The sequence below is a fragment of the Sciurus vulgaris genome, assembly GCF_902686455.1.
Source record: "Sciurus vulgaris genome assembly, chromosome: 7".
In the NCBI taxonomy this organism is placed as follows: Eukaryota; Metazoa; Chordata; class Mammalia; order Rodentia; family Sciuridae; genus Sciurus; species Sciurus vulgaris.
Genome location: NC_136467.1, coordinates 102,262,938 through 102,276,207, shown reverse-complemented (window position 1 = coordinate 102,276,207; position 13,270 = coordinate 102,262,938). Strand labels below are relative to the sequence as shown.

Here is a 13,270-nt window from a genome sequence, read left to right as displayed (position 1 = left end):
TAAGAACTTTTTTAACAACAAGCTCATTCAATGTCTCCTACAACATGTTTTTAGCACCTACAACCTGCATTAATGCTAAGCATCGAGGATATAGTTATGAAGGAGAGATACGCATGCCAGGACCTCCTGAAACTGATACTCAATCAACTATGTAATCATAGTTGTGTTCCTGTGATTTATTAAAGCAACAAGCCTAGTTCTTTTATAACTTAGAAACTAAGTTACATGAGTACAGTGTACTTAATTTAGATTCCATGATTCTCCCATGAATTGTTCCTAGATTGCTTTCCTAGTAGCATCTGCAACCATATTTTGTGCATAAATGTTGTTCTATCCAACTCTAGACTAATTAACTTTTTTCCAGAATATGCCATGCATTTGCCATTCTATGCATTTACTCATGTTGTTTCCTCATCCAGGAATGAATTCTCTCTTGTTCTCACTACCACCCCCATGACTCCTCCTTCATCTCTATTAATATCCTACACAGCTGATGCAGCTTAAAAGTCACCCCCACCATGGCTCTTTTTGCTTTGTTCTATTTGCTCTTAATCATCTATATTCTGACTTTCACAGGGTCTTAATTGCATATTTTTATCACTAAGGCATTTTATTCTTTCTAGAGTTAAATACACACACACACACACACACACACACACACACACACATATCTGTCTCCCAGATATATGCTCTTTGAACATTCCACCTTTTAACATGTGTAGACAGTAATTTTATGTCGGGCAAATGAACTAATGAGTAATAGTCAGCAAATGAATTTGAAAGCAGATTTTCCTGAGTAGCATCCTTTTATGATTTCCAATTTCTTTTGCTGAGAAATAAACATATTCAGAATCCATTATTGCCAATAAAAGATGGTCTGTTGGCTCAGTTAGAAGCAATGTCACATTGGGAATGCCAACCGTGGTAATGAGTGAAGCTCTAACAAGCTGAAGCATCTGGTTATTCATATTTATAGAAAAACATCATGTGTATACTATTCATGAGGTTGCAGTTAATAAAACTAAGGTACCAGGAGGGTCACTTGCTTTTCCAAGGCCATGTATGCTCCACTTCTGGTTAAAATCTGTTTTAAGGATTGCATAAATGCAAAAATTCAGCTAGCCTGGCACATGTAGCCATTTTAATATACTCTAAATTAGACCATATTAGAGAAACAAAGAAAAACCAAAAAGGTTGCATATCTCAAAACAAATCCTTAAATTTGGAAACCTTTGAAGAGTTAAATATTAGTTTATTTTAGGTTCAAAAAAGAGAAATAATATAATAGTACTTTAAAATTACCTATTAGATAAAAGAGAAATAAATTGGGAGAAAGGAAAACTCAAAATACAAAGTAGTTCTCAGAGAAAAAAAGACAAATTCACAAAAAGACAGATATTAAGTTATACAAATCATAAAAGAAAGAAAAGAAATATAAGAGTGGGAAAAGCAAAAGAAAGAAACTTAAGAAAATTCATGTGAGGCGAAAGGGGGGAATGGAAATCAAAAGGAAACAGGCTGATCATATTTCATAGATTTCTTGATTTGTTTAGTTAGACATTTCAAGCATATCCCCAAGGAGAAGACTGGGAGAAGCACATACCACTAATTTAATTTCTCTTGTTTGGGCCACATACCAGGGAAGAAATGATTGGCTTACCCCCACGGTGCCGATTTCCCAGTCACATTTCTGACCATAAATGTACAGTAGTTTAACATTGTAAGAATTCTTGGAAGATTATTTAAATGTGTGCTTTTCTCAGCCTACACTTATAATGCTTGAACTCTGAGGATCCTTAACAATAATCTCAAAACCATAATTGGGAAATAACCTATAATCTAAAATACTTGAATTGTTTATAAAACTTCAAAAATTCAGCATTGTAATTAAGATCTATAGAAAGGTCTGGATTCGGTGGAGGGAAGATCTGAAACTTTGTCACTAACACTCTCAGTGAGAACTTTCTTTATGCAGATCAGAATTTGAGGTTCATAAAACTTCACTAGACAAACCCTGTGATCTACTTAATTTGTTTCTGCCATCCTCATTCCCAATGCTCAATCGTTGGAGCACAACACTGTTTATGATATGATCCACAGGCTGTGAGCTATTATAGGTGGAAAAACACCACCAAGGAAGTCTTAGTCTGTCCCAGACAGACCTGACTTGTACTTAACTCTGTAGCTTATTAAGTAGGATTTAGTGAAATACAGAGAGGAGGAATGAATGAGAGAGGCTCTGTGATGAATTTTCTTTTGCCTGATTCTGAAACAAGCTAAAGGCAGTGAATTTAAATAAGGTATATTTTCTTCTTAATTATCTTTTAAAGGTTACCCTCCCTAAGCCTGATTTAACATTTGTAGGGTGGAGGCATGAGCACCACATAGATCCTCATAATGTATTACTAAATGTTTTAAAAATCATTAATCAAGTTAACACATCATTAAAGACATTATGTTCTATCCTCCAATCCTGAAAAACACGATTTTAAATGACCTGGAAGTCCAAATATCAATTTGGAATGTTTGGACTCTGGAGTGATTAGAGGCTGACAAAGCTCTGAATATATTGACCTTGGCTTCCCTGACCCTCTAATTGAATGTGCCAAAGTCCCTCTCACATAGTCTTTACAAATTATGTTCCATTTCTCTGAAATGCCTGTCCCCACCCCCACCAATTTCTTCCCCTAATCATATCTTCTTTGTCTTTCAGACTGTAGCTCACATCTGCTCATGGATGTTCACATGTCCCCCAGACTTCTCAACTTAGAGTGGTACACATTCACTAAGAATACTGTGTGATTACTACCCCATGTCTCATGTGACTACAAACCTCAAGGAGCATCTCTGCATTTGCTCACCATTGTATCTTCAGTATCCAATCAAACACATGGCAAATAGTAGGGACTCAAGGAAATTGGGAGCATAAGAATTAGAATTTCTTCTGTGGCTTCTGTTTCTTTTTTTTTTTTCATTATTATTTTTTTAGTTGTAGATGAACACAATACTTTTATTTTTACATGTTGCTGAGGATCAAACCCAGTGTCTCCCATTTGAGGGGCTAGTGCTCTACCACTGAGCCACAACCCCAAATGATTCTGGAACAATTGTCTTTGATCAAACATGGGACTGTATTAAGGTCTAATTTGATATGATTTTATGAAATTTTGAGACTCTTGTTTGAATCTCATCCTCTCCTCCCTTATATCATTGATAGCTCCTTGGTTTCCCCAGCATTTTTTGGATATTTGTCACTTTTTAGTCCCATTTTGAGATAAAGTTTGCCTACAGTAATTCTCACTCTTCTTTGATGTACAGACTTATAAACTTTTACAAATTAAATAGTTGAACAACCAACACCACAATCAAAACATAGATCCATAGCACTTTGCACATGACTTTCTTTTGGTATTCCTACTCTACAGTAGTTACTTGTTTACACACAGGTCTTGAACACCAGACTCAAGATTCCCTGAGGACAGGAGCAGTACATTCTTTTTCTTTACCTCCAACCTCAAAGACTAACAATAAATGTGTCCTGGATAAATGTGTTCATAAATCAGTTAACTAATTAATATACTGAAAGATCAGATGGAATGTGTTAGCTTACAAATAAAACATATAGGTCAAATCCCACAAAAAACCATGCCTCTCAATGTGTCCAAACAAGACCCACAAAAAATATATGAAATTCAGTGCTTACCATCCCCTGTTTCTGCACAGAGCTGTAAGCCCAAATTGTTCTGTGGATTAATCACCCAATGATTGCTGGTCACAGTGATATCAAAGACAAGCCAACCCACATCTAAAGCTTGAACTCTTCTTGTGTCTAACAGGAACAGATCTGCATCCCTAAGGAGAAAAGGAACAAAAAATAAGTTAAAGGTTTGAATAAAGATCATCATTTCCTATCCTTAAGTGAAAACATTTCAAAATGACTCTTTAAAATAACAGGAGTTGATTAAAGAACAAGGGAACAAGTGACTCAAGTGATGAGTAATAAGATGCAGAACCTTTATTGCTGGTCTCCTAATCCAAACCTGATGCAGATTAGTAATATCTGAAAGTAATTTCCATTTTCCTACTTCTCACTGGCCTTTCCAAACTGACTTAGTGGTCTTAATCTGGTCCCTGGTCATCAGTGTTCTCCCAAACTAACATCCTTATTTGTAAGTAGCCCTCAAAACAAAAGATCAAATGAATACAGACAGAAATGAAAGAAGCTGCTCCATTTTAGATGAATATGGATTCTCAAAAGAATGAAGTACAGGCAGGGTATGATTCAAGCATCTGTTTCAGAAATAGTTTTCTAATATTTTCCATTTTTCATTATAATTGTTGTATGGATACTGAAGGCCAAGAGGGGTCTCAGAGGGCACTGTTGGATTAAGTGATGAATCCCATGAGTTGAGAAGCACATCCTACTATGACTGACTGTAACATCTTCTGCAAGAGTAAGTCCCTGGGGACAGTTGGGGCTGTGAAAAGGAACTCGCCTGTTCCAGGATAGCCTGCACAGGGTATGGTTGTTAACATTTATGAAATTTGATTTTAGTATTAAATTTACAAATGTATGTATTTGTTCAGTTATAAGAGATTATTTTGTTTATTGTTTCATTATACCAGCAGTCTCTGAACTAAATGCCATTTCTGACATTTTATCTTTATTAATCTTTACTTAATCTTTCATACTGATGAAATTAAGGTTCAAATAGGTTAATTATATCAAAATTGGAAATTCTTCAAGGTAAAGTAGAAATAGCGCTATTACATTTTTGACCTTTTATACTATGCTGAATCTATTTAAAAGCATATTATTTACATAGAGAAATCGGAGGTATGTCATAATAAGTACTATTCTGCATTTGTCAGGTATCTACATCATAGAAGTCACTTCAAAAGTGGTTTACAAAATGTATAAAACAAATTTTGAATAAATCATATATATTACTTTTTTAGGAACAAAAACACTGAAATTGAAAATAAGAACTATGATTAACAGAAATGAAAGTAAAACAAACTCATTGCATGTTTTAAAAATGACATCTTTGCTTCTTTAGCTTAACTTACACTATTCTCCCATTGACCTAAATCAATTAAAGTAAGTGTAATAGGATCAGTTAAATCATTTGGCTACCCTATATTGAATTATACATACTTTAGTCTCTTTACACAACTTCAATAATAGTGTTTGCTACAGGAAGCCCTCTGCTGCTTTTTCAGATGTGATAAATGACTCAGTTTCAGATACTGCAGACATGACAAGCATACAGTACAAAGCAATGGAAGTATTCACTTAGTTCAAACTTGAATATTAAGGACCCATTATAGTCACAGCATAACAGAATGTCAATCAAATTCTTTCTCTTTCTCCTAACTTAAAAACCCACATGAAAAAAGAAATTCAAGAAAAGAAGGATTGTCTTTAAAGTTTTGAGATATTTGGTAAATATCTCTGAGACTGTGATCTTGGAATAAAATATAATATTCACTTCTTAAATAGAAAAAGGAGTCACTCTGTGACTTGAGAAATACTCAAGGGCTCCACTACTTTCAAGTTTCACTTGAAATGTGGTAAAAAATGTCCTAATCAACTCCACAAAGCTTATAAATGCCATCCCTTAAAACACTTGAAAAATAAAAAAGAACAAAGATAACTTTTGAAAGACATATCTCTTTGGAAAATCAAATCTATTACTAATACTCAGTGAAGCAATTCTGTAATTTTTACTCAGCTAGCATATTTCATGTAGTATCTTAAAAATAAATCCCCACCCATTCTTCAAAAGTTAAATGTGATTTCTTTTTGAAGCATAAAGTGTGTCTGCTAAAATATGGAACAGTGGAAATAGCAAAATACCTATGAACAGGATAAAGTAAACATGTTAAAGTTGTTCTGTCTTACTATTTATTTAACTTTGAAGAATTTCTTACAATATCTAATATAAGAAATTTTTAAATATTTATTCATTTAAAAGTATAGAGAGAAATCACATATAGAAAATATATCTATTTATAGCAGAAATAATTCTCCAACTCCTTTACTTTGGTAAAATTGATTTTACCAAAACTAAAATTAAAATCTACCTTCTAGCAAAGGAAATAAAATCCATTTACATGAATGAATGTAAGCAAATATTTTAGAATGGCATTTGTGTTAACTTCCCAAGGTTTTTATAGTATAATATGAAAAACTAAGAGATTTTAACAAGAGGAATTTATTGTCTCATAATATTGGAGGATATACTTCCAAACTCAAAGTTAGCAGAATTCTGAAGTCTAACGGAAGAAGCTGTTTCGGACTCTTAGCATTTATATGGCTGTCTTCTCCCTGTGTCTCTTCACATCATCTTCCCTCTGTAAACGTCTCTGTGTCCAAACTTCCCCTTTTAATAGGACACTACTCAAACTAAATCAGGACCTATCCTAATGACCTTACTTCAACTTGATTACCTCTGCAAAGCACCTATCTCCAAATTAGCTCACATTCTAGAGGCTAAGATTTATTGAATGCTAAGACTTGAACAAATAAACTTGTGGGGAGGGACTCACAATTCAGCCTATAACACGTTTAGAAGTATTTCTTTTATAAAAGGAGGAAAATCTCATATGAAAATATGCAGTCTTTGTTGGCATTACAGCATTTATCAATATTGAAATGTTTGTGAAAACAAATAGATGAAGATAAATTTATATTGATAGAAATGTGTAACTACTAAAATTGTGTTTTTCCATTTCAGGTAAAATTTCAGCATTTGCCTGAATGATATAAATCAGGATAGAAATCAGCATAATAATTTGTTTATAGCTAATGAAGTCATCATGCATTTTTGAATGCTGAATCTTATTTAATGGATAAAGGATATAACAGGTACAACAATGCATACTTATACTCGCAGCTACTCTGATACCCAGGGAGGAGGATTGTAAGTTCAAATCCTGCTTTGGCAACATAGAAAGACCTTATGTCAAAATAAAATTTTAAAAGGAGGGGGCAGGTTCCTAGGGATAAAGCTCAATGGTAGAGCACTTGCTTCGCAAGCAGAGGCCCTGGATTTGATCCCTAGTACTGTAAACAACCAACAACAAAAAGGTAAAGGATAAAGTACTCACCCAAAGAGACTTACTTCATACAAATATTTAGGCATATTAAGTATAGGTATTCAAAGGTAAAAATAATATACAATATATATAAACATTTGTATTCAATACAAATACATTTGAGCAGATCTGACTTTGATCAGAGGTTTAGACATGTCTAATCATGTATGGGGAATTGGCAGGCTTGTAAATACTTAAATTTGTGAAAGTTTTTTTTATTTACTGAAAGAGGAAAGAATTTTGCATACAAGACTTGAGAATCTTCAAATGCCAGAAGGGTAGAGACATTACTCAAGACTGAGAAGCAGGTCTAATTTGAGTTACCACCATTTTAATAACACATCTGAAAATAAAAATTGGTGGAAGGGAACACTGAGACTAAATATCTAAGAACATGTTAATGGAAGAACTAAAACTTTCATCATCTTTATTCCAATATCTGTGGGCTGTAATGAAAGAAAAGAATTTGGGAATCAGACAGAACTTGAACAAGCAAGGAATTTCTCAGCCTCTGCTTCCCCTTGTATAAAACATGGTATGATAATAACTAAAAAGGTTTTCTCGAGACTGATATAATGTAATGTAATATAATATAATATAAACTATATATGGAGAGAGAGAGAGAGAGAGAGAGAGAGAGAGAGAGAAGATACAAGTTATAGTTGAATGTCTCTTTATTGCTTAATTTTGGCCTGTGAGGTTTGGAAAGAAAATATATAGGAAGTCACATTGTCTTCAAATTACCTTAAACAATGGTAGTTTTGGAGTTTTCAAACTAGCTCTTAAAATGGCTTACAAGAAGAAAATAAAGAAGGGAGAGAGAGGGATAACAGAATGGGGAGAGGAAGAAAAAGAGGAGGAAGTAAAAAGAAGACTCAAGAAATTTAGTGATTATTCCTAAGAATACTGTCTCAAAAATCCAACTATTGACTATCTTTGTTCACCCTTTAAAAAATGACTTACATAAACATAGCTGTAGATACATCATTGATACATTTACCTACCTAAATTAATACTTAAATAGCAACAACAGCAAAAACTTGTGAATACTTGTGCTTTTGATGACAGTATTTGTATTGACAATATCATACAGAGTCAAAAATTGCTATTTTTTTAAGTAACAAAAATGGAACTTAAGATGATTTACTTTTTAATTCTGTGATATGATTCAAAATATAACTCCAATGATAAATACATAATGTCAAAGATGCATGAGATATGTTTGAAAAGATTAGTATGTTTCAAGAGTGAAACAAGGAAAATATTATGAATTATTTTATAATCATGATTCAAAATATGTATGCATAGGGCTGGGAATGTGGCTGAGTGGTAGTTCAATCCCCAGTACCTGAAGAAAAAGAAAAAAAAAAAAACAGTACAACTAATTATGTTATTTCAGTCAGCTTTTCCACTGCTGTGACTTAAAGGACCAACCAGAACAACTGTAGAGGAGGACAAGTTTGAGGGCTCGTGGTTTCAGAGGTCTTAGTCCCAAGAAGGCCAGCTCCATTCCTTGGGGCTCTAGTTGAGGTAGAACATCATGAAAAAAGAGTGTGGCAGAGAGAAGCAGCTCCCATCATGATAAGGAAGTAGAGAGAGAGAGACTCACTGGTCCAGATACAAAATATATACCCCATAGCTATGCCTCAGGGAACCATTTCCTCTGACCACACCCCACTTGCCTCCAGTTACCACTCAGTTAATCACATCAGGAATTAATTAACTGATTAGTTTAAGGCAATAACCCAACCATTTCTCTTCCAAACCCTCCTGGCATTGTCTCACATGTAAGCCTTTGGGAGACATCTCACATGCAAACCATAACACATGTTACTAAACTACTCTTATGGTTATGACCATGTTAAGTGTACTCATCATATACCTATGTCTATACACAAATCCAAGTGCATAAATACTCAATTTCCTACTCTCATTTGATTTTTTACTTGAGTATAAAGGATATCTTTATCTATATGGTTATATCACAATAACGTGTTCTCCTTACAATCAGGCATATACGGAATGAAACATGCCTGGTAGCATACCTGCATATTGTATTGGATGTTTGAAATGTTAATTTTCTCTACTGCCTATTCAGCTGAATAAATGAATAATCTCATTAGAAGGCCACAAAAAGATTATGTCTGAGAATGTCTGATGTGAAATCAGTTGTTCGTGATTTTCACAGAATATTAGAATTAACTGAGATATGAATTACTTAGCAAAGCAGCTTATTCTTGAGGAATTTTCAGTAGAAACAAATTGATTTCCCATGTTCACTCAGTCAGTTGAAGGAATAGCTCAGGTTTCCATATGCCAATTTCAGAACACTTTCTTACAAAATAATAGCTCCCTTTAGTCTCAAACCATGCCTTAATTGGTTTAGTTATCCTAAAAAATCTTTGGTTTGTTGAATTGGAACACTAAAAGTTTGAACTGAACCACTAGGCTAAAACAAGTCACTTGGGTCAAAATGGAGCCAAAGAGTGACTTAAAACATTGCACAAGTTCATCCATCTATTCTCTAACTTATTCACTTTTTCAGTTTAGCATTTATTCACTCTCTATGGTAGTTTTATTTTACTGTATCAATTCAACAGAACTGGAAATCTTCTTGATTTTAGATTAGGGTTGGCGGCAAAAGAAACTTAGGTAACATTTGAAAGGTGGAAGTAAAAGCAGTAGCAATATTTATGCTTGGAAATCTGTTTTATGATCAAGTATTATTGCAGCTTAGGTGTATTATCAACGCATGCTGGCTCCATTTATTGGTGTGGGCAGCAGTTGGGTCCACAGCTTTTTAAGATCCCACTAATTCTTCTTATTCTGTTTCTCAGAATCTAGGGCAAAGTATGTGAGCACCTCTAAGAAACTGGTAGCCAGGAAACCACCTGAAGTTGGTGGTTTGTAGGTAGGCTCGTTTGTCTTCATAGGCTCCATTTATCTTCACATGTTATGCTTTTTCTTTTTTTCTCAAACTCACATCTATCTTACCTTTCTGACTGTCCTGTGGACCTTACAAAAACCTTACATGGACTGTAAAAGCACATCTTCTGGAAGACAAATCTCTGCAATAAATTCTTCTAGTAGTGTTCCCCAGAGAACTAGGATTAGACAGCCACCTTGTGTTTGATTTATCATTTGGACCACTTACTTCAGCACTGGAAGGACAGCACTATGTACTTCCTGGAATGGGTATTATGGACATGGATTTGCTTTCTCTGTTCTTGATGCTTCTCCCCAAATCACCACCCATGAACTTATAGAATGCTTATTCACTTCTTCACAGAATTCTGCACAGCATTGCTTCTGGTTGACAAATTCATTTTAGAGAAAGCAAAGGGCAGGATGCTCTCATTTCTCATGTTCATGGAATTCATGGTTGTTGCTGTTTCCCACCACTTTGAAATGCTGGTCCAAGACAGTGGAATGGTATTTTGATGACTTAGTTATGCCACAAATTGAGTGCCAATGTCTTATAAGAATAAACTTATATCCATAGGAATAAGATCTAAAGGAATAAGATTTTTATATGACCTAAATCAATAACCACGATAGCCAGTAAAACTATTTTCTCCCATAACCAAATGTATCATAGGTCTGGAAATCAAGGGCTAGAAACGGCAGACCTCTTCTCACTCACTCACTCTACCTGATCCCACTAGAAAAAGTTTTGCTTCTGATTCCTGAGACATTGGGTTCTGGTGATCTAGAGCTTTTAGTACTCAAAGGCACAATTCTGATACTAATAGAGATAGCAATGGTTCCATTAAATTGAAAGTTGAAAAAGTTACTGGGCCACTTCAGCCTTCTTATGACAGCAAATCAATAAGTCATTAAGAATCTATGCACTTTTGGCTTTTCCTCCTGTGCTCAGGAGCCCCAGGTTTCTGTGCAACACAGGGAAGGAAAGACTCTGAGGGAGAATGTGGGACAGAGTGAAGAGCAGGAAATGGAGCCATTGACATTCCAGGATGTGGTCATTGATTTCTCTCAAGAGGAATGGGAATGCCTGGACCTGGCTCAGCAGAAATTATACAGAGATGTGAGGTTGGAGAACTACAGAAACCTGGTCATTCTGGGAGGGAAAGACATATGAACAACATGAGTAAACAAAGGAAGGATATACCCCAAACAAATCAAGATGCTATATTAATACACAACATTGACAGCACTGTAGAAGAAATGTTAGAAATGGATTTCAGAATGTACATAGTTAAGATGATCTGGGAAAAAAAGGAGGATACAAGAGCAAATTTAAGCAATGAACCATCACTTTAATAAACAGTTAAAAGATCAAATGCAGGAAACAAAAGATTATTTCAATACAGAGATGGAGATTCTAAAATAAAAAGGAGCAGAAATTCTTGAAATAAGGGAAACAATAAACCAAATTAAAATCTCAATGGAAAGCATCACCAACAGACTAGATCATTTGGAAATTGGAACCTCAGAAAATGAAGACAAAATATTTCATCTTGAAAATAAAGTTCACTACAAAGAGAAGATTGAAAGAAATCATGAACAGAACCTTCAAGAATTATGAGATGACATGAAAAGGCCAAATTTAAGAATTATTTGGATTGAGAAAGACACAGAGTTACAAACCAAATGAATAAAAGATCTGCTCAATGAAATAATGTCAGAAAATTTCCAAAACCTGAAGAATGAAATGGAAAATCAATTACAAAAGGCTTACAGGACAGCAAATGTATAAAATTACACCAGACCCACACTAAGGCACATTATAAAGAAAAAGTCTAAAATACAAAATAAAGATAGAATTTTAAAGTCTGTGAGAGAAAAACATCAGATTACATACACAGGGAATCCAATATGAACATTAGCAGATTTCTCAGTGCAGAAACTAAAGACTTGGAGGTTCTGGAACAACATATTTCAAACTCTAAAATAACATGGAAAACAACCAAGAATCTTATACCCAGCAAAACTAACATTGAGATTTGACGATGAAATAAAATCCTTCCATGACAAACAAAAGTTAAAAGTTAAATTGAAAGCATGAACTACCGAACATTCTAAGAAAAATATTCCACAAGGAGGAAATGAAAAATGATAAAAGTTAGCAGAGGGAGAAACTGCACTACAGAAAAAAGGGGAATCCAAGTCAATCAAAGGGGAAACCAAGTCAAGTTAAAAACCAAAAATGAACTCCTATTAAGAGCTTTGCCTCATTCTTTACATTCATATGAATTTTCTCCAATATGAATTCTCTGGCAGTGAGAAAGGGTTGCGTTGAAAATCTTTGCCACAGTCCATACATTTCTATGATCTCTCATCACTATAAACCTTGTGATGTTAAATAAGGGTTGGACAATCCTTAAAGCCTTTGCAACACTCTTTACACTCATCATTAAGAATCCTGTGGTGTTGAATAAGATGTGAGCTCTGAATAAATGCTTTTCCACGTTAAAAAAAAAAAAAAAAAGAATCTACTATACTGTGTAGAATAAATGATCCTAAATATCAAAGGAAAATGGACTGTTGTCACCATATTATGAGAAAGGAAGAACATACCAAGTTGTCTGGAGTACTTCTTAGTAATCTCTTGTCATATAATATGAGTCAAGGGGAAACTGTAGCTCAAGGCAGTCATTACTAATAATGACCCAAATACTTTAAGATCAATGTTTGGCTGGGCAAAGTCAAACATTTAAACCACCTGAGTAGTAACTCTATAAACATTCTATAAGTTCATGGGTGGCTTTAACAGAAGGATTATAAGTTCAAGGCTTGCCTGGGCAATTCAGTGATACCCTGTCACAAAATAAAATTAAATAAATAAATAAAGGCTGGGGATGTGGCTCAGTGATAGAGCACTTGCCTTGCATTGTGAGGCCCTGGTTCAATCCCCAGTAGTGCAAATATAATAAAATAAAGAATCAATGTTTTGTTTATCGCATTAGGTAAGGAAAAATAAACAGCCACAGTTCTTGTTAAAGCAAAGAGGATATGGACTGGATAGTGTAAGAAGGAGTTACACATACCAGATCCAACTATATGACCAGTTGTAGAAATGAAGAGAATATTATTATGATATATCTTCCTTATGTTGATATTTATGTATTTATGTATATGTTAACCAGTTATCTTTTTCCTCTTCCATTCCTCATCCACCTAGTGTCTAATAAGAGTAGTTTTTATAGTA

At 34.4% G+C, this 13,270-nt stretch overlaps 1 protein-coding gene across 1 annotated transcript in view; it reads right to left on the bottom strand.

The window, feature by feature from the left end:
* BMP5 (bone morphogenetic protein 5) overlaps positions 1-13,270 on the bottom strand; it is a 111,001-nt gene that overhangs the window by 34,113 nt on the left and 63,618 nt on the right. The window contains exon 3 of the mRNA XM_079147644.1: positions 3,704-3,852. Coding sequence (XP_079003770.1) covers positions 3,704-3,852 — 149 coding nt within the window. The remainder of the gene's footprint in view (positions 1-3,703; positions 3,853-13,270) is intronic.